Here is a 22,620-nt window from a genome sequence, read left to right as displayed (position 1 = left end):
CGTGAGACTGAAGTCCCCAGCGTGGGTCTCAATCCTGGGGGGTCCGGAGTCTCTGGGGGCGGGAAACCAGCAAAGCAGTTCTGGGGGCCCAAGCCTAGAGCCCCTGACCCAATAGGTCCACATTCCCAATGAACGAGTCCAGGACATTCTGGGGCAGGTGGTCTGTGAGACCCTTGAGAACCACTGCCCTGGGCCGGCGGCTCTGAGTCAGCCCACGGATGCAGCAACAGCACTGCCAAGTTTAGCAGCCACACCGCCTCCCGCTGCCTGCCCGGCCCTGCAGGTCAGAGGGCACAGTAACCCCATGCAGCCCCCCAGGCTGACACACGGGACCCCGCGGCGGCGGGGGAGGAACGCTCCTGAACTGTGGTCACTACAGCCGCGAGGCCCCCTGTGAGACAGGCTTCGGGGCATCAAGTTCTGCCTTCTGCTTTTGCTTCTCCTGTTCCAATGCCCACAGGACACATTTTACCAATATTCCTCACACTTGAGCGAAGTGATCATGGTTTACAAGACACACAGTACTAAATTATAAAAATGTTATAGAAACGATTCCATGGAGCAAGTAAGTATTTAAAGACTTTATTACGTTAGACAAACTGAAGTCCTTGGAAACACAGTTCCAATGAACGCATTCTTTATGCACCACACTCAAAAATATACAATTTAAAGTACTTAAAACCAACTTAAAGTACTTCTCGTATTAAACCAATTTTTCCCATTTTTTTTTTTCAGTTTTGACATTAAAAAAAAAAAAGGAACAGAAAGAGTACATTACAAGAAAACTGTCAGCGCGGGTTTTAAAAACATTTGGTTTACCTGTCACATTATTTCCAAGGCTGCTTGGCCGTGGAGACGCAGATGCCTCGCGCTCAAAGCTGTGTGATCACCAGCCGTCTGAGGGGTGAGGACCACACGGAGCGCCGGGGAGGGCAGGCTGGGGGCACTGCCCACACGCCCGCAGGCCCCATCCCCAGAGGCCCGCAACGGGGACAAGGGGACGGACGATGCGCTCAGTCACAGCGGCCTAAGGGCCACGACCAACTCTGCAGGACGAGGAGGGTCTTCAGACAGAGGGCGGGTGTGGTTAGGAGGGAGGGTGGTCCTCCCCTCGGATGCTTCGGTACTTAGCCATGTCTTCTGGAAATACTTTAGAAAGTTCTTGAATCAACAGGCTTTTAAATTTCTAAGGAGGAAAAACATACACGGTCAGCATGCTTTTGCTGGGGACCCACCACCCGAGTTAAAGCAGAAGCCCACTGAGCCCCGAGCTCAGGAGACACCGTGCCCTCATGGTGCTGTGTGCTCAGCCCCGGAGGTGACCCTGGGCCCACGGCAGCGGGTGACTGCCCGAGACCGCGGCGGGTACGGCAGCTTGGGTACAGCAGAGCTGCCTGGAAGGTAAGCTTCACTCAAACGCCATTTCTTTGCTCCTGCCTCTGCCGACAAAGAGCCAGCTGCACGGGCAGAGAGGGTTTCTGCACGTGACACACAGCACAGGAATCATCGTGGAATATTTAACTGGGCACTTATTAACTCAAACCACATCCAGGCCACTGTGTGCGCACAGCCTGAGCGAGGCTTTCGGAGAACCCAGAAACCAGTCTTCCCCAAATGCTGGGGCTCCTTGAGCCTTGCTATCAGCGTATTTGTCTTAATCCGACCTCAGATGCAGCTAGTACCGGCCAGCATCTCAAAGCCTTTTCTAACGAGTTGTACAGTAAAGCCGTACCGCAGGGATAAACAAGAGACCGCCCTTAGGTGAAAACAGGAAGACATCCTCAAAGGAGGCTGCACACCAACACTCCAGGAAGACAGAGCTCGAGCAGGCTTCAGCACACGGCCCACCGGGCACACGAGCTGTCCCGTGAGGTGTTCACGGTGACAGGAAATGACACCAAGAGGCAGAGAAAGGAATGCAAACTGCACGGACAGCCACTAGCGTCACTGCCGGCGGGCGGGTGGGCAACCTTCCCAACGGCGGGGAGGACGGGAGTGCAGGGACCCGGGAGCGCACCCCCCAGGGGCCGTGACCCTGCTCCTGAGTGGCGGCCCCTGCTGGACGACACAGCTCAGCCACACGCGGTCGAAACCACCCCAGCTCACGGGGATGACGCCCAGTTCAAGAGCAGCTGGGGCTCCGGCTGACAAAGCAGAAGGGAGGCCGTGGGCGCCACACGAGCCAACACGGCACAAGCATGCCTGGGGCAGGGCCCCTTCCCTGAGCACAGGACGGCCGTCACTGCGGTCCCCAGGCAGCCATCCCGCAGCACGCCAGACACCATGCGGCACGCTGCACCCGGGGAGCAGCGGCAACACACACCTCGTGCTCCTGGTCTCCTGGGGCTCGGGCCGCGGGGGACACGGGGCAGGGATGGAGAGAAGGCTGGCCCGCAAGGCCTCTCAAAGGGGTAGAGATGCTGACCCTGGAGAGTGGGCAGGGCACAGAGGACGTGCGGGGGTCCCAGCAGAGATGGCAGGGGAGTGGCCAGGGATGAGGGGCTCAAGGTCTGCCAGGCCGGCCAGAAGGAAGACCAGGGTGGAGGCAGGGGGGTTCCCCGTCGGAGGCCAACGGGAAGGGGTGGCAATACCCGCCCCACAATCTGAATCATGGGCAATTCAGTGTAAGGAAACAATTCCAGGTATCATGCTCAAGATGCCAAGCTTTCTGGACTTCATCAACACCAAGAGTCGTGGAAAGAGCAGGGCCTCCGTGGAGAACAGGGAATCGGGTACAGGGGGCGTGAGCTGGCTGCTGGCGAGGATCCCCGAGGAAGAGAGGAGGAAAGTACAGAAGCCTCCAGGCCCACGACCTGCAGTGGCAGGGACGGGCCTGACCGAGGGATGCAGAGAGCATCCCGTGCATGCTGCAGACGCTAAAACCTTACAAATGAAAACAGCACAGTGAAGTCAGCGACAGCTAACACTACAAAAATTACCTGGGACTTTCCTGAAAGACTGCCACATGGTTTCATTTTTTTATGCTATGACACGTCTCCAAGGTATTTAATTTTATTACCTATTTCCTTGGAAGGAGGCTCTGACAAACCTAGACGGCAAATCAAAAAGCAGAGACATCACTTTGCCTACAAAGGTCCATATATAGTCAAAGCTTATGGTTTTTCCAGTAGTCGTGTACAGATGTGGAAGTTGGACCATAAAGAAAGCTGAGCGCTGGAGAACTGATGCTTTTGAACTGTGGTTGTTGGAGAAGACTCTCGAGAGTCCCTTGGACTGCAAGGAGATCTAACCAGTCAGTCCTGAAGGAAATCAGCCCTGAATATCCACTGGAAGGACTGATGCTGAAGCTGAAACTCCAATCCTTTGGCCACCTGAGATGAAGAGCCAACTCACTGGAAAAGACCCTGATGCTGGGAAAGATGAAGGGCAAAAGGAGAAGAAAGCAGCAGAGGATGAGATGGTTGGATGGCATCACCAACTCAATGGACAAGGAGTCTGAGCAAACTCAGGGAGAGAGCGGAGGACAGGGAAGCCTGGCATGCTGCGGTCCACAGGGTCGCAAAGAGTGAGACTTGACTTAGTGACTAAACGACGACTGAGCAACAACCTGCTACACAACTCAGAAGTCGCCAACTGTGTAAGGCGGTCAAACAGCGGATGCCTCACCGAGCCATCAGCCTAACGGGCTTTGTGAGCACTGCCCGCTGCTCTGACACGCCTTCCGTTTATAAGCAGCTCACCTTCATTGTGTCAATCGCCTAACGGGCTTTGTGAGCACTGCCCGCCGCTCTGACACGCCTTCCGTTTATAAGCAGCTCACCTTCATTGAGTCAATCGCCTAACGGGCTTTGTGAGCACTGCCTGCCGCTCTGACACGCCTTCCATTTATAAGCAGCTCACCTTCATTGTGTCAATCGCCTAACGGGCTTTGTGAGCACTGCCCGCCGCTCTGACATCCTTCCGTTTATAAGCAGCTCACCTTCATTGTGTCAATCTTGCCTTTAACTTGCTCGTTCTTCGCCAGAGCCCTCTCCAGGCACTCTTTGGTGTAGAGCTGGGGGTTTCGCCCTTGATCTATGTACCTGGAAACAGGAAACATCGCCGTTAGCATCCTCACGCCTGACACCTCCTCTCACAGTTTGCTTACGGGGGAAAAGAACGGCAGAGCTTGTAAGCTCACACGGCCCTGTTTAGAGGGAACTGCGTCCAGGAACCGGCTGAGTGAGGGTTCCTTCGCTACACACGTAGGGGTCACTCGCACTCACGTTACTTCTAATTGTATGAATAACTCATGAAGTCAAGTGATGGTCACTTATAACCCAAGCAAGCTCCACGGCCACGCCAGTTCACACATGTCTCAGCATTTGTGTTTTTCAAAAGGTTTCACCACCTTTCCATCCTCACAACAGCCTGTAAGGTCAGGCAGCTCTTCACAAGAGAGAACCAAGTGTGAGCCGGAGCCTCGGGCCTGGGCAACACAGGGAGCCTGCCGAGAAGCAGCCACACTCCGGGTGCACCCAGTCCTGGAGGGGACGCAAGAGGGGAGAGCCCCGAGCAGGAGAGCAGGCCCTGCCCGTCCTGAGATCAGGTCACAGACTGGGGAGAGACGGGGCTGATGTACTACTTTCTTTTTTAACCTTTTATTTTGTACTGGGGTATAGCCAGTGGGGTATGAGCAGTATGGGGTATGAGCTTCCCTGGTGGCTCAGATGGTAAAGAATTTGCCTGCAATGCAGGAGACCTGGGTTCAATCCCTGGGATGGGAAGATCCCCTGGAGAAGGGAATGCCAACCCACGCCAGTATTCTTGCCTGGAGAATCCCCAGGCACAGAGGAGCCTGGCGGGCTACAGTCTACAGGGCCGCAAGAGTTGGACCCGACTTAGTGAATAAACCACCACCACGTAGCCAATTAACAACATTGGTAGTTTCCAGACAGAGAGCAAAGGGACTCAGCCGTACAGATACGTGTATCCATTCTCCGCAAATTCCCCTCCCAGACAGGCTGCCACATAACACTGTCAGAGTTCCTGTGCTGTACAGTAGATCCTTGCTGGTTTTCCATTTTAAATATAGCAGTGTATACACGTCTACTGATCCTTTCCTAAGCATCTGTCAATCTATTCATCCCACACACTGAGGGCCAGGACGGCTCTGATGAGGACTCTTCCGGAAAGGGGAATCGGGCTCCACCTTCCCGCGCCTCACCCACAGGAGTCTGGAGCTGTAACGCGCGCCCCTGGGCAGCTCGCCCCTGGGCAGCGCGCCCCTCGGCCTGCAGGACAGGACAGAGCTGAGACCCTGAGAAGCGCAGCCTGTGCGCCCTCACTGGCGCACCGCTGCTGAGCTGCGCTGTGACTAGGACGTCCATCTCTGACACTTGGGGACGTACAATGAGAACTCTTCCCTCTACTGTGCACGGAGCTCCAGTGATTCACATCTGCAGTTTTACTGGAGAAAGCCCCAGATTTCTCTTGCTGTTCCAAGCCAGCTCTGGGAGTAAGGCTGCTTAGCCCAGAGAACTGGCCCTGGTCAAAGACAACACAAGTCCAGGATTTTTAAACTAAAAACAGAGTTGCCACATAATCCAGGAATCCCACTCCTGGGCATATATCCAGACAAAACTAAAATTCACAAAGACACATGCGGCCACGTATCACAGTTCACAGCAGCACTGTCTACACCAGCCCAGACGTGGAGACAACACAGATCAACGGGTAAAGAAGATGTGGTGCACACACACGCAGTTAAACACTCCTCTGCCTTTAAAAAGGAAGGAAACAACGCCACTTGCAGCAACACGGATGGACCTAGAGAGCATCACAGCAAGTGACGTCACACAGGCAGAGGCAGACGGACATGCTGTCACCTACACCAAGTGACGTCAGAAAGGCAGAGGCAGACGCGACATGCTGTCACCTAACACCAAGTGACGTCACACAGGCAGAGGCAGACGTGACATGCTGTCACCTAACACCAAGTGACGTCACACAGGCAGAGGCAGACGTGACATGCTGTCACCTACACATGGGATCCAAGACCCGGCACAAACGAACATGCCTCCGAATCAGAGACAGACTCACGATGTAGAAACAGCCTTGTGGCTGCCAAGGGGGAAGAGGGTGGGCAAGGGAGGGACGGGAGCTTGGCATCAGCAGAGGCGCACCAGTCTGTATAGGATCCTACCCACACAGCAAGATCCTACTGTACAGCACAGGGAAGCACACGCAGCACCCATGAGAAATCATAATGGAAAAGAACACGAGAAAAATACATATGTAACTAAACCACTTTGCTACAGAGCAGAAATTAAAACACTGTAAATCAACTATACTTCAATATTCAATAGAGTAAAATTTTAACAAGCCTAGAATTTTAGCCCCAGCTCCGACACTGACTAGCTAGCAAGACAGTGCAGTTACCTATCAGTTCTTTCACCTGTGAAATCAGGGCGCTAAAACCTGGATTAATAAAACCTAAAGGAGTTCATTTCCCAGAGGCGCTCTCCAGGCCATGACTATACCCGGGTGCAGCTGACTCTCTCGCAGGAAACAGTAAACATCCTTCCCAAACATTCCTCTCGGAAGAACTTCCCCCCCCCAATGAAACACATATTATCATCTCCTAGAACTATTACTGCCAGGGCAGTCTGGGAGACACCAAATTCGTACTTCTTGGGTTGTTTCTACCTTTAAGTTTTTGTTTTTGTTTTTTTAATTTATAATATAGCCACATAAGACTTTCTCCTTCTCAAGAAAAAAAAAAAAAAAAGAAGTCAGGAAGTCATGGGGCTGACCTTTCAGCTAAGTAGGATCTTGAGAGCCTATGATGTCTTTCAAATATTTCAAGAGCCATTATTCACCTGTAACTCTTTTTCAACAATACTATACTGAGATCTTTTTTTTTTTAATTGTTTAGTTCCATTAGAACATAAGCTCCATGAAAGTGAAAGTGAAGTCACTCAGTCGTGTCCGACTCTTTGAGACCCATGGACTGTAGCTGGCCAGGCTCCTCCGTCCATGGGATTTTCCAGGCAAGAATACTGGACTGGGCTGCCATTTCCTTCTCCAAGGGATCTTCCTGACTCAGGGATCAAACCCAGGTCTCCTGCATTACAGGCAGACTCTTTACCATCTGAGCCACCAGGGACTCCCTGAAGCTCCATGAAGGCAGGTATTTTTATCTGCTTTTTTCCCTCGAATATGCCCAGCACCCAGACCGTCCGTGCCACACAGCAGACACTTAAACACTGGTGGTCAAGGAAAAGTGTTAGTTGTTGTGTCTGACTCTTTGTGACCACATGGACTGTAGCCCACCAGGCTCCTCTGTCTGTGGAATTCTCCAGGCAAGAATACTGGAGTGGATTGCCATTCCCTTCTTCAGGGGATGTTCCCGAGTCAAGAACTGAATCCAGGTCTCCATCACAGGCAAATTCCTTACCATCTGAGCCACCAGAAAAGCCCTATGATAAGGAAATCATTACAGGAAAACCAAACAAGAACCAGAATATCAAGTACGGTACTTACTCAAATACTTCTAAAGGGACCGTGATATCATGAAGCTGCTGTCTGCATTTATCAATATCCTGTAAGCCAGTAACAATAAAATTCCTGGGGGAGAAGCGATAAGAGAACATTAGGTTAGTTTTGGAGAAGGCAATGGCACCCCACTCCAGTACTCTTGCCTGGAGAATCCCAGGGAAGGGGGAGCCTGGTGGGCTGCCGTCTATGGGGTCGCACGGAGCCGGACACGACTGAAGCGACTTAGCAGCAGCAGCAGCAGGTTAGTTTAGATGAGCACACTGGGCAGCACCCACACCCAGCCGAGGAGGGCTCTAGAGGCCTGTTCCTTACCCAGGAACAGGTGACACGCAGCTCTCAGCTCTTCGGTTAGCTCAGGATTCCCCGGAAAGCTCTGGAGTTACACAATATGCTCACATATCCCTTGGTTTTCTTTTTGAACAAGGAATTACCAATACTGAGGGGTCACAAACCAACAGGAATAAGGGCGGGAGCCTCTGAGATTTTGTGTACCCTTTGAGACAACAAGGGAGGTGGCGGGAGGGGCGCGCAGTGGACTGGCCTTCAAGAGTCCAGCCTCAGAGTCTGGGGAAGAAAGCCACCAGGCCTAGTTTAATTTCAGTTCGGCTTGGGAGTCCTCCTAGAACACCGGGCTGGTCCCACAGCCTGCGTATGAAGGTGGGGTTGCAAACACGGCTGTTATATTTGAACCTCCGTAAAGCTGCAAGCCCTTATCCACAGCATTTGACTCCGCCTTTGGTCCATCCCAGGGGCCTAGCACCAGGGCCTGCACAAGGCTGTTGCCAGAAAAACTATTTCATAAGCGTTCCGTGGCCCCTCTCAGCCCCCCAGCACCCACCGTCATGCGATTCCTCCAGAAACGGTAAACTGTTATCTGGCCCTAATGACTTCTCCAAATGGGGCCTGAAGGGAAGGTCCCAGTCAGGGCAAAACGGGAAGGAGGCAGCCGCGAGCACCCCTGCGCACAGCCTGGACCAGGAGGGACAGGCCCCCGAGCAAGAGTAGGGGCCAGGCAGAGGCTCGCGGCCGGACCCGGCTTCCCACCCCGGCCCAGGCAGACACCGCCCCATGTGCCACTCACAGCTTCTGGTTGAGCCCGGCCTGGCTGCTGGGCTGGAAGTCGCTGACGATAATGCCGAGCTGCCGGATGTTCTCCACGAACTTCTCCAGGTGCTCCTCCAGGTGGTCGAACTTCTCCGCCATCGCCGCGCAGCCCGCACACCACCGCGGCCCTCGTCCTGCCCCACCGCTTCCTGCTTCCGTCCGGGCCCGCCACCACTTCCGCTTCCTCTGGGGGCCGGATGGGGCGGGGCCGCCGGGGTGGGGAGGGGCCGCCGGGGTGGGGTATGGGGCGTGGTTAGGTCGCGGGGAGGGGCGTTAGGCGGGGCCACCGGGGCGGGGCGGAGTCAGCTCGGTCCTGCCCCGGCATCCCTAAGCCCGCCAGGTGAGCGGCGCGCTGCACGTGTTGCTCCTCAGGACCTGCAGGCGTGGCTGAGGGACACACAGAGCCAGCGGTGGAGACCTCTGGGTTCCCGCTCCGTCTCCCCTGGCCCTGAGCAAGTTCGCTAGCCTCTGAGCCTCTTGTTCTCATCCGTAAAATCGGGATAAACGAAACCTGACCGTTACCTGAAGTTTGTTAGAAGAGAAAATGCCAAGAAAGCTGAAGCCCAGCGGGCCGTACTTGGAAAGAGTAGCTTTACTCCACGATGAAAAGACTTTTTTTTGTTGTTGTTGCCTGAGTATGCGAATTACAGGTGGTGGTGGTTTAGTCGCTAAGTCATGTCCGACTCTTGTGACCCCTGGGACTGTAGCCCACCAGGCTCCTCTGTCCATGGGATTTTCCAGGCAAGAATACTAGAGTGGGTTGCCATGTCCTTCTCCAGGGGATCTTTCCAACCCAGAGATCGAACCCAGGCCTCCTGCATTGCAGACATATTCTTTACCGACTATAATACAAATTAAAGGTACTGTTTGTAAATAATTGAAAACTTTCATTAGTTTTCTCTCTGCTTTCATGAGAAGCTAGAAGATGAACAGTAAAGAAAAGCTGATTGTTAAAAAGATGAGTCAAATAGACATACTTCAGCAAGTCCATCAGGAAAATAGAGAGAGAGAAAATAAACAATATTATAGATGAATGAGGGAACATAAATCAGTAACATTGAAACCTGTATTCATATTTTGAAAACTTGAAGAATGTGGACAATTTTCTAGGAAACTCCCAAAAGTTAACCTAAAAATAAAAACCCCAAATCAGAATAGACCCTAACCTTCCAAAAACTGGCCCAGGAGACAAAAATCTCAAAGAAACCAAAGACATCAAACTCTGTTTTTAACACTAGTTTGTTCTTTTTTTTTTTTTTTTAAATCATGTATAGTGTTCCTATTCAGCCAGGTCAGACTCTTTGCAACCCCCTGGACTGTAGCCCACCAGGCTCCTCTGTCCATGAGACTCTCCAGGCAAGAATAATGGAATGGGTTGCCATTTCCTCCTCTGGGGGATCTTCCTGACCCCAGGATTGAATCTATGTCTCCTGCATTGCAGGCAGATTCTTTACCCACTGAACCATCAGGAAAAGAATTTCAATCTTAGATGTTTTCAGAGACTAGAAAAAGAAGAAATACATTCCAGCTCAGTTTTAAAGAGTTATGTAACTTTGATAGGAAATGCAGACAAGGACAGTCCAAAAAAAGGTAGAAAATATGGGCCAATCTTACTTATGAAAGCAGATGTAAAAGTCACAAAATATTAGTAAATTGAATCAATTATCCTGTATGAACTATCAACTGCTACATAAACAAGCCTCCTCAAAATTTAGTGACTTGAAACAACTATCTGCCCCTATTTTGCTCACAAATTTGAAACGTGGACTGTGTATGACATTCATAACTTGCCCCCTGCTCCGTGTCACACTGGCTGGATGGCTTGGCTGGGTCTGGTGGATCTCCTTTCAAGATGGCTCACTCCCATAGCCATCACATTGATAATGGATGTTAGCTGGGAGCCCAGCTAGACCGTAGGCTAGAAACCACAGACCTCTGCATAAGTCTCTGAAGAGGGGCATCATTGCTTCATGGTGGCTGGGTTCCAGGAGCACATAGCTCAAGAGAAGTGGGTAGAAGCTGCACTGCCTTTTATGGCCTTGCCTCCAGAGTCCACGAGCATCTCTCCCACCGTCGCTGTCACACAGATGGCTTCCCAGGGAGGAACAAAACCCCGGTCTCTCAACGGAAGAAATGAGAAGCCGGTTGTTGGAAGAACAAGTGAAATCGAGATCTTTCTAAGCCATTTTTGGAAAATTCAGTCTGTCACACATCACATTGGGGAAAAAATTATCTGTTGGGCTCTTCCTAGGACTTCAAGAATAGTGAATATTATGAAATCTTTTATGTATTTAAGTCCATTGAGGATTAAAGCAGAGAAACCTCTCAGATAGATTCTTTAAACAGACACGATAAAATTCAACTTGACTTGTTGCTGTTGTTCAGTTGCTCGGTTGTGCTCGGTTTTTTGTGACCCCGTGCACTGCAGCACGCCAGGCTTCACCATCTCCCGGAGTTTACTCAAACTCATATCTGTTGAATCGGTGATACCATCCAACCATCTCATCCTCTGTCGTCTCCTTCTCCTCCTGCCTTCAGTCTTTTCCAGCATCAGGGTCTTGATTGATGGGTTAGTTTTTTTTTTTAACAAAGAAACCTCTGAGAAAACTAATAGAGACTTCCTGGTCCTAATAGCGGGTAGATACTGTAACCTGAGAGAAGGCATTTGACTTAATGATAGACCTTTGGAAATACTCAACAGCCAAGAGAGCAGCACTGGGCTGTCACTCCTGTCCTCCCTATGGTCTGCCTCTTTTGACCCTGAACCTCTGTGTACTTCCCATTCATCTTTAAAACCCCAAGGTATCTTATACCTTAGCTTCCCAGCTGTGTTTTAGGAATTCTGAGGACAGGAATCCAAACTTAGACATCCTCCAGAGTCCCAGATGTATGCAAACTAGCTCACTAAACAGTTTTTGATTATTTGAAGGCCACGGGGGAAAAAACAAAGGAAGCAACAGACAGAACCCAAATGTCTGCTTTTTCACCACGGATGTAACTCCCCAGGAAGCCATCCTTTTCTGTCAAGTAGACCCTGGGGGCAATTTGCTCTCCATATAATTAAGAGAAATGGGTACTTCTGAGGTTTAGACTTACAGCCCCATCTGTGCTCCCCCCACCTCTGTTTTTTTCAGCACTTAGCAAGTTGTTTGGCCACCTGATGCAAAGAGCTGACTCACTGGAAAAGACCCTGATGCTGGGAAAGATTGAAGGCGGGAGAAGGGGACGACAGAGGATGAGATGGTTGGATGGCATCACTGACTCAATGGACATGAGTTTGAGTAATCTCCGGGAGTTGGTGATGGACAGGGAGGCCTGGCGTGCTGCAGCCCATGGGGTCGCAAAGAGTCAGACAAAACTGAGCGACTGAACTGAGCAAGTTGTTGCTGCTGCCTTCTATACTTGCATCCCTAGCCCATCATGGACCAGTCTCTAAGAGCAGCCGTGGCCGTGGACAAGGTTGCCTGGAGATGCTCTGAGCTGCTGCTTCTGCCCATAGTCAGCTGGTCTGGGATCCTGTTGCCCATTGTATCAGTTCCCTAGGGTTGCTGCAACAAAATACCACAGACCGGGGGACTTACAGGATAGAAATGTGTGGTCTCACAGGCCTGGAGCCCCAAAGCCTGAGACCCAGGCGTCCGCTGGGCCGATTCCTTCTGAGACAATCTGCTCCAGCCTCTCTCCTAGCTTCCAGGGGTTTGCTGGCAGTCCTTCCTGCGCCTTAGCTTGTAAATGCATCAACCTGCTCTCTGCCTTCACATTGACAGCGTTCTCCCTGTGTGCGTGTCTCTGTCCAAATTTCCCCTTTTTTATAAGGACATCAGCCGTATGGGATTATCGCCCACCTTAGTGACTTCATTTTAACTCAGTTACATCTGCAAAGACTCTATTTCCAAGAACAGTCACATTCTTAGGGACAGGGAGTTAGAATTCCAATGTGTGTTTTTGGAGGGGACACAGTTGAACCTGTAACACCCACCTCTTCTGTTCAGGAATGTATCACTCATTCTGTGTATTGTGACTGCTGCTGCTGCTAAGTCACTTCAGTCGTGTCCAACTCTGTGCGACCCCATAGATGGCAGCCCACCAGGCTCCCCCGTCCCTGGGATTCTCCAGGCAAGAACACTGGAGTGGGTTGCCATTTCCTTCTCCAATGCATGAAAGTGAAAAGTGAAAGTGAAGTCACTCAGTCGTGTCTGACTCTTCAAGACCCCATGGTCTGCAGCCCACCAGGCTCCTCCATCCATGGGGTTCTCCAGGCAGGAGTACTGGAGTGGGTTGCCATTTCCTTCTCCAATGCATGAAAGTGAAAAGTGAAAGGGAAGTCGCTCAGTCGTGTCCGACTCTTCGAGACCCCATGGTCTGCAGCCCACCAGGCTCCTCCATCCATGGGGTTTTCTAGGCAAGAGTACTGGAGTGGGGTGCCATGGCCTTCGCAGGACATTTAATTCAGGCCAGGTCACAATGAGTACAATTGTGGTCTCACTCTTTACATTCTTGTGATCTGTGATTAGCCATCAGCTCCCATTTTCGTTCCCAAAAGTGTTCTCTTTCCTCTCTTCTCCCATTTCCATTGGTGAGATTGAGAATAGGAATGGGAGGTTTTCAAGTCTGACTTTTGAAACCATCCCAAGAAGAGCCATTGAGATCCACTGAGAGGGCCGGAGTTTGCAAGAATCTCGAAATCACTTATCTCCTCATTGTCCTAACTCACTGTTCCATTGACTATTGTTCTCTGATGAAACCAAATGCCGTTCAAGTCCACTGAGACCAACAGGAAAATTCTTGCTTTTCCTCTCGAAGCAGCTAAGCTGTGGCTGCTTTCCTTTTATTGAGCATGGTAAATATTGTTGATTTGTTTGTAAGGAATGGTTTAAGATGTAAACACCCCAGGCTCCAAGAGCAAATAGAATTAGGCTGGGAAATCCCAGCGATTCAGAGGCACACCAGGTGGGGCTCTGCTGACCTGAGGGTGTTGCTTCCGTCCCCCTCTGAGGTCAGCATGGTCTGCCCTGTGGAAATTTCCAGGGTTCTAATACTTTGTGACCTTGGAATCTGGAGGCATTTTCTTTCTTTCTTTTTTTCTTTCTTTTCCATTTGCATTCTTCTTGCTTGATCAGCACTCGTGGCCTTTAGGGATGCCATTTGGAATATTTTTTGCCATACATTCTCATTTATACTGAGAACCAGATTCAGCTTAAGTTTAAAAAAACTGCAGCTATTCTACCAAGAGGGCAAAACAGCTGGTTTCTGCCTTCCTCTTTGTGATTTTCCCCCACATTAGCAGTTCTAGCAGAAGGGAATATTTGCAGCTCTGTTGCTTTAATGACTATCATGGTGATGGTGATGATGACGATGATCATGATCACACTGAGGCCAGTATCTAGCATTTTGCTGAGCCCTTTATATGGATTATCTCATTTATTCTTCGTAACCCTAAGAGGAAGCTACTATAATGTGCACCATACATGGTCAAATGGAAGCCAGAAAAGCTTCCTTAAACACAGAACTGAGAAGCAGAATAATTCCAACTGGTGAAGGATGCTGAAAGAATTTTTCCATAAGTACCTCATTGACACGTGAGTGTTCAAGTAAATCAGATTTACCATTTATTCTATTAGGGTCACATGCCAGTGAAAGTGTGAGATTTGTGCCGTAAAAATAATAAATTGTGTCTTGGTTTCACACTAGTAATTACTGAGAGGCAGTAAGATTTCTCTTCCACTTCCTTTGACATGAAACATCTGTTGTTCCACCTGAAATTCTTTGTGATGGACCTGTGACAAGATTACACTGCTGTCGCCTACAGATTCTCATGCAAGCCAATCAGAGGATGGAAGTATGCAGTTGACACTCACCATTAAGTTTTGATGAAGAGTTTTGCCACAGGTTCAAGAGGAGACAGGGGAAGCATTATGGAAAGAGGGAAACGCTAAGACATCTGACTCTTTAGCCAGTTATACACACAAACACAGAAATATAAACCTTTCAGACTTCATGCCAGTTTTCACCCTGTTAGCTCCTTCAGTACGTTGCTTAAGTCCTGAGATCTCAAACCCTAGCGTAAAAACTGGGGACATTCAGCAGAACTCTAAGTTTGTCTTAAACACTAGGAAGAGAAATGCATTTGGTGTAAGCTCTTCTAATTGAGACGATCCAGAAAGCAAATCCTTACCTTGCAGAAAATCGTTGTGCCCATGGGTGGAGAACACCTGCTTCTGGTTCTAATCAAGAAAGAGAACCGGGACGCTGCCAGCAAAGAGCACCCAAAATAAGCAAACAAGAAGCAGCTTGTGTCAGAAGACTAAGGAAAATATATCAAAACCCTTCAGTCTGGAAGACAGAAGCTGAGAGGGGCTGTGATCAAGGTCTGCACAACTTTGGTTACAAGGGACACCAGAACTAGTGTCAACCTCCTAACCTTCTGGAAAATGACTTTAGTTATGCTAGTATGGCTCCTGTGAGAAGCAGATTCCAAGATGGGATTGAGTATCCAAGATACTTTTAAAAGAAATATTGGTAAAAGAAAATTGGGAAGGAATCAGAAAAGACTGGGAGAACCATCAGACCCACGTGCAGTTCTGATTCCAAGAAAAGGAGAGAAAGGAGGATGCAGGGAGGGAGGGAAGGTGTGAGGGGAGGAGAGAGGAAGGAACAGGGTGAGCTGGCAGGCTAGAAGCATCTTAGACGGCAGGGCAGTTCTAGGGAGAGTTAGGGAAGACCACTATGGAGTCTTCAAACCTAAATCCCTCACCAGCAGAGTCCCACATCTCTCAGGACAAACATGACTTAGTATTCCTGCCTCACCAAGTCACTGGCTGGAAGCAGTCCCTGGGAGCAAAAACTGCAATAGGTTTCTGGGCAAAGCACTGGGGCCTCTGGTCCATTCTGGCCACTGCACTTAGGGATCTGAGAGCTGCTTTTTTGCAGGCACCACATCAGGTCAAGTAACAATCAAAACCACAATCGTGACTGTGGCTGTTCACGGACAGGCTGCTCAGAGACAAGCATTACACTAGATGTTTTACATATGTTAAGTATAATTTTCAAGCAGCCCTCCAAGCGAGGTACATTTGCTCCCCAATTTCAGTTAGGAAGCTGAAGCTTGGAAGGGTAGCACCCTTTCCAAGGCTACACAAGTGGTTGATGCAGAGGTGACAATGAATCCTGAGTCATATTCTTCCCACAACAAATAGATTAGAGGACTTGCACTTCTGCAACAAGACATACTGACTCCCCTGAACTTAAGCTAAGAAAAAAGCATTTTTTTTAAATATAAACAATGCTGAATATGGGGCTTCCCTGGTGGCTCAGCAGTAAAGAATCCTCCTGCAATGCAGGAGACAAGCAAGTCACAGATTCAATCCCTGGGTCAGGAAGATCTCCTGGAGGAGGAAATGGCAACCCACTCCAGCGTTCTTGCCTGGAGAATCCCATGGACAGAGGAGCCTGGCGGGCTACAGTCCATGGGGTCGCAAAGCGTCGGACATGACTGAGTGACTGAACACACAATGCTGCACGTGTTCTGCATAATTCACAAGTGACAAGATGTGACATCGACACCCTCACACTTTCCAGCAAATGACTCCTCACAGCCCTGGGCCCTAGATGATTCCAAATGGCATTCCTTGAGTCTGCCTGACTGTCTACAAATGGAGCTCAGGTGTGGCCAGCAAGGGACAAAGTCCTAATATTTCCTTGCTTCATGACTGTAAGAATTACCTTGGTCATCAGCGGTCTCCTCCTAGAATCAAAGTCATGTCTATAAACACGTAAAACATCCAGCATGGCACCCAGCATGTGACAGACGAACGTGGTCCCCTTCTGTGAGCTTCTACCAAACATGCACAAAGTCAAGCTGTTCTTCTTGTACCATGAACTAACTCTCCAGTTAACATTAACTATTAATATTAACTAATAATAACTAATAATAATATTAATTATATATTTAATATAATTACTTATAATACTAATAATCTGCTGTAGATTTTTACACTCTCTGTGTAACGCCATCCACACACCCTTGCTCTGCTCTGTTACCCCAGTTCTGTGGGTGGGCTGGAGGAGGCAAGCAGGTGCACCTCCCTGAACAACAACATGAGAGCCTCAGAGGAGTAGACCGTGTAGTCTGAAAATACTCATCCTCCAGCAACTTGGGCTGCAGCCCTCATCTCCCCTTTGAGTTTCCAGGCCTCAAGAGGAATCCCAAGGGACTTCCCTGGTGGTCCAGTGGTTTACAACTCCATGCATCCAAGGCAGGGGACGTGGGTTCAATCCCTGGTCAGGGAACTAAGATCCCATATGCCATAGGGCATGGCCAAAAAAATAAATTTTCTAATTAAAAAAAAAAAGAATGAACTCCAAGTACTCACCACCCCAGGGCCTGGCTGGCCCCTGGTGGCCCTTGTCTGCTGCCTCTGTTGGGTTCCTCCCTCTACATGGAAGTGTCCTTTCACGCTTTTGTCCCATACTTGGGGAACTCACTTGTCCATTTCAGGAATGTTTTCACTCACTGACTCAGGCAGAATTGTAATTCTCTGGTCAGAGCTCTGGCACGTTGGAACCTGTTCTCTCCTGTGAAGGCAGTGGATCCACTAGAGGCTAAAACCAGAGACCCAACTTATAGGCATGCGAGTGCGGTGGAGACTGCAGAATCCAAATAAAACCCACCCTTCCTTCTTCCATGAAATTAGAAGACTCTTGCTCCTTGGAAGAAAAGTTATAACCAACCTAGATAGCATATTAAAAAGCAGAGACGTTATGTTGCCAACAAAGGTCCATCTAGTCAAAGCTGTGGTTTTTCCATAGTCATGTATGGATGTGAGAGTTGGACTATAAAAAAAGCTGAGTGCCCAAGAATTGATGCTTTTGAACTGTGGTGTTGGGGAAGACTCTTGAGAGTCCCCTGGACTGCAAGGAGATCCAACCAGTCCATCCTAGAGGTGATTAGTCCTGAATATTCCCTGGAAGGACTGATGCGGAAGTCGAAACTCCAATCCTTTGGCCACCTGATGTGAAGAACTGACTCACTGGAAAAGACCCTGATGCTGGGAAAGACTGGAGGTGGGAGGAGAAGGGGATGACAGAGGATGAGATGGTTGGATGGCATCACCGACTCAATGGACATGAGTTTGAGTAAGCTCTGGGAGCTGGTAATGGACAGGGAGGCCTGGTGTGCTGCAGTCCATGGGGATGCAAAGAGTTGGACACGACTGAGCAACTGAACTGAACTTCCTTCTTCCATGGAAATGGAAGTGAAGTCAGGCCCATGACTGCCTGTCTGGGCCACATTTCCCAGGCATGCATGGCCTTGACACTGAGAAATTCAAGCAGAAGCGATGTGGTCAGATTTGGGTCTGGGACTTAACGCATCTGCTGGGTTTTCCCCACGACCACACCCCTCATGTCTCTGCCTGGACCTGGACAAGGCAATGATGGTCCAATAGACCTTCCTGAGATTATGGAAATCTTCTAGCCTATACTGTCCAAGGTGGTAGCCCCTGGACATTTAAAGTGTGGCTAGGGCAGCTGAGGAATCACATTTTAATTGTAAAAGAGCCTTGTCAGCAGTGGATACTGTATCAGACACTGGCATCCTTGGGGATGGAGGAGTAAAGACATGGACAGAATGTGGGTCTTGGGATGCCTGGCAGAGCAGACTTACCCCACCAGTATGGACCACAAAACTGTTGAGAGTGGGGGAGAAGTCAGTGTTAGTATAGTGTGGCAGGGTGGTTATGGCAATGACCGGCAGGGGTCACTTTGTCAGTTCCAATTCCACTTAGTTAGCTCTGCCGCTTAATATCTGTGTGACCTTGAGCAAGTTGCTTAATGTCCTGTGCCTCAGCTCTCATCACAGCCCTGGGGAGGTGAAGACTACGCAACTTCAGATGGCTACAAGAAGCAAATGGAGTAATAATGTAAAACACTCAGAATACCATATCTCTCTGTAATTGTGAGCTATTGCTATGAAATCTGGGAACTCTTTGTCACAACATCTAGCTTTGCACTAGCTGATACATGTGGGTTTGAGTCAGGCTCCACCATTTACTGTTTGTATAGACACTGGCCAAGTCCATCCACCTCTCTGTGCCTCTGTTTTCTCTGTTTATTATACAATGGGGGAAACAGGCTCTTTTTCCATAGAGTTCTTGGGAGTGATAAATGATGGGAGGCTAGTACAGTGTTTGCACAGTGTCTGACCCACGTTGAGCATTCTGTAACTATTACTATAGTAACTGTAGTAGTTACTATGCCTGTGTGCTAAGTCGCTTCAGTCATGTCCAGCTCTTTTCGACCCTATGGACTGTAGCCACCAGGCTCCTCTATCCATAGGATTCCCCAGGCAAGGATCCTGGAGTGGATTGCCGTGTCCTCCTGCAGGGCACTTCTCAACCCAGGGATTAAACCTATGTCTCTTATGTTTCCTGTATTGGCAGGCAGGTTCTTTACCACTAGGGCCACCTGGGAAGCCCAATAGTTACCATAATCTGTAACTATTATTATAGAACATATCGTATTATAGTATAGACAGCTGTTGAGTTATTCCTCTGCTCCAGGGTGGAGACTGTCGTTAATTTTCTTGTTCTTCAGTGATGAGCACAGTGAAGATGCTAAAAACTGTTTATTGAATGAATGAATAGATAAGTAACTCCTCTAGTATTCGTTTACTTGGAAACCCAATACCTTAGCTGTTGAACTGCTGCTTCTGAGCCTTCCCTTGGATGTCCAATCACCATGGCAGTCCAGTAGCAGCCCAAACAAGGGTTCTCTGTCCCCACCACCCAGAGCCTCCCCAGGGAAATAGCCCTTCCAATCCTCACAGAAAGGTTACTATGTAGCCTTCCCTGAGCACAAAGGCTGGTGGGGATGACTCACTCCTGTGGGCTGTTGGCAGAAAACACCTTCTGGATCACTCTCATCAATTCCAGTTTATCAAGTGTGTGTCCCCGAGGGGTGCTGGGGACAGGTGGAGACATGAGGCTGGGATCTAAGGGCCTTGGCAGAGGCAGCACTGTGTCCCGACTCCCACAGGTAACTTTTCCTAAGTGGGAGCCTGGCCGGGAATCTCTGTTCAGGCGCCGGTGGAAGGGCGGGTGTGCAGTCCTCCCTGTAGTCAGGGCAGGACTGGAGAAGAGCTGGCCAATGAGGGTGGCAAGAGACCCACCTGCATACCCATCAGGCAGCGAGCCTAGGGGTGGCGGTCAGCCAGCCAGGGTGCTCCAGAGAAACAGAACCGGTAAGATATGTAACTTATTGATATATATGTAGATCTGGCGGAGCGCCGAAGAATTGATGCTTTTGAACTGTGGTGTTGGAGAAGACTCTTGAGAGTCCCTTGGACTGCAAGGAGATCCAACCAGTCCATTCTGAAGGAGATCAGCCCTGGGATTTCTTTGGAAGGAATGATGCTAAAGCTGAAACTCCAGTACTTTGGCCACCTGATGTGAAGAGTTGACTCATTGGAAAAGACTCTGATGCTGGGAGGGATTCGGGGCAGGAGGAGAAGGGGACGACAGAAGATGAGATGGCTGGATGGCATCACTGACTCGATGGACCTGAGTCTGGGTGAACTCCAGGAGCTGGTGAAGGACAGGGAGGCCTGGCGTGCTGCGATTCATGGGGTCGCAAAGAGTCGGACACGACTGAGCGACTGATCTGATCTGATCTCTGATTATTGTTGTCCAGTCGCTCAAACACGTCTGACTCTTTGTGACCCCATGGACTGCAGCACACCAGGCTTGCCTGGCCTTCGTTATCTTTTGGAGTTTGCTCAAACTCAAGTCCATTGTGTCGATGATGCCATCCAACCATCTCATCCTCTGTTGCCCACCCCCCACCTTCTCCTGCCTTCAATCTTTCCCAGCATCAGGGTCTTTTCCAATGAGTCGACTGTTCGCATCAGGGGGCCAAAGGATTTGGAGCCTCAGCTTCAGCATCAGTCCTTCCAGGGAATATTCAGTACCAGCGTGAAGGCCTGAAAACCAGAGGAGCTGAAAACCTAAGTTCTGATCTGAGTGTAAAACCCCAAGAATCAGGAGTGATGATGTCCATGGGTTGGACATGGATGTCTCCACTCAAGCAGAGCAAATTCCTCTTTCCTCAGCTTTTCTGATCTGCTGAGTCCCTCCACAGGTGAGGGGGGTCTTTGTTTGGTCTGCTGAGTTGAATGCTAATCCCTTCTGGAAACGCCCTCACAGACACACCCAGAAACCATGTTTTCCTAGCTATCAGGAGGCCTCTTAGCCCAGCCATGTTGAGAAATGCAATCAACTGTCACACCCATACTACTTTCTGAAATCTGAAAAACTGAATGCCAATCCAGGTCTGGGGCCACTGTTGGGGTTCGGACAAGAACCGTGGGTCTGTCCGGCGGGAACACAAGGTCTCAGGGAGTGAATGCTGTTGGGTGGGGGCCGATCTGCAGGAGCCTCTGAGGGTGAGAGCTGAGTGAGCGTGGGCTTGGCTGCCGTTCTCAGTGGTCCTGGCTTCCACACGAGTCCATGTAAGACAGGAAGCCTGAGTAGAGAGGTGGGGTGTCTGTGGGGACACTCAAGTGAACTCGGCTGGAGGAGAGACCAAGGGAAGAACCATGTGTGACTCTGTGTTCCGGCAGGAAGGCAAGGATGAAGAGAATCCAGAGGAAGGAAGCGAGGGGCACAGAGTTGGTCCCAGGCACGTGGAGGCCAATCTGTTTGCGGGGGTTTCCCAGTGGAAATACCCAGCAGACCGTTGTGAAGATGCCCTGGGTGCTCAGTGTCAAGGTCATGTCATGGCCGTGGTAGGAGGGGTGAAGGGGACCCAGGACCACAGGTCACAGATGCCAGGCATGGGCTGAGAAGGTTCAGGGAGAGCATGTAGGGTGAGACTCGAAGGGTTCAGGGTGGTCATCCAGGGGTCTGCAGTGCACAGTGGAGGCTGGAAAGAAACCCAGCAAGGTGGGGAGAGAAGGGACCTTGGAAGGTTCGAGGTGATGTGGGGTGTAAGGACCTGGAAGGGCAGGGCGGAGCAGTGACTCAGATGGGAGCTGGACACAGGGACAAGTGACCACAGGGAGGGTGAGTAGGAAATGCGCCCATGGTTAGCAGAAAGCGAGGCTCTGGAGGGGCAGGTGGGGAGTCTCCTCCAGCATCATGTGAGCAGGGACCTGCCTGAAGGGTGATGCAGCTTGCTGGTTTTAGAGTGCGGTCCTGTGGCGGTTTTGGACTATGGACGAGGGCCGTAGCAGACGCTCACATCCTGGGTGGTTGCAAGTGAAACCAGCCCTTCTAAAGAGGCAGCATGAGCCAGGCTGCTCATAATCACCTCACATATTTTAACTCTGCTTCCCTTGTGGCTCAGCTGGTAAAGAATCTGCCTGCAATGCAAGAGACCCGGGTTCGATCCCTGGGTTGGGAAGATCCCCTGGAGAAGGGAAAGGCTACCCACTCCAGTATTCCGGCCTGGAGAATTCCATGGACTGTGTAGTCCATGGGGTCACAAAAGTCGGACACAACTCAGGTACTTTCACTCTCAATCCTCACCACAGGTGGCGCTAGTAAAGAGCCGGACGGCCAATGCAGGAGACCCAGGTTTGATCCCTGGGTTGGGAAGATCCCCTGGAGGAGTAAATGGCAACCCACTTCAGTATTCTTGCCTGGAGAATCCCCATGGACAGACGAACCTGGTGGGCTGCAGTCCACAGGGTTGCACAGAACCGGCCGCGACTGAAGCAACTTAGCACTCTGCCACACACGCAATCCTCGAAGCAGCCTTACGACGCAGAGTACAGTCTACAGATGCTACTGTTCTCTGTCAGATACAGGACAGAGGCAGACGGAGGCTAAGCAGCTTCCCTGAAGCTGTGTGGCCGGTGGAGGCCAGGCCAGGATTGAACACAGGCAGCAAGCTCCAGAGAACAGGTTTCTAAGACAACAGGGCTGCTGGGCACAGGAGGAACAGCTGGTCAAGAGATTCCACCTGACAGGTTTCCTGTGTCACTTGGTTAATCTTTGTAGGGGATTGAACAGTGGCCCC

General features: G+C 50.3%; 1 protein-coding gene across 1 annotated transcript; it reads right to left on the bottom strand.

The window, feature by feature from the left end:
* Nucleotides 1–566: 566 nt before the first annotated feature.
* MED10 (mediator complex subunit 10) lies at nucleotides 567–8,761 on the bottom strand. The gene is given in 4 exon segments (NM_001034756.2): nucleotides 567–1,186; nucleotides 3,941–4,043; nucleotides 7,486–7,569; nucleotides 8,582–8,761. Coding segments are annotated over 4 exon segments (408 nt in total). The 5' UTR covers nucleotides 8,704–8,761; the 3' UTR covers nucleotides 567–1,087.
* Nucleotides 8,762–22,620: the final 13,859 nt, after the last annotated feature.

This window comes from Bos taurus, chromosome 20 (assembly GCF_002263795.3).
Source record: "Bos taurus isolate L1 Dominette 01449 registration number 42190680 breed Hereford chromosome 20, ARS-UCD2.0, whole genome shotgun sequence".
NCBI lineage: Eukaryota > Metazoa > Chordata > Mammalia > Artiodactyla > Bovidae > Bos > Bos taurus.
Note: the sequence above shows the minus strand (reverse complement) of the source record. Positions and strands in the feature narration are given on the sequence as shown.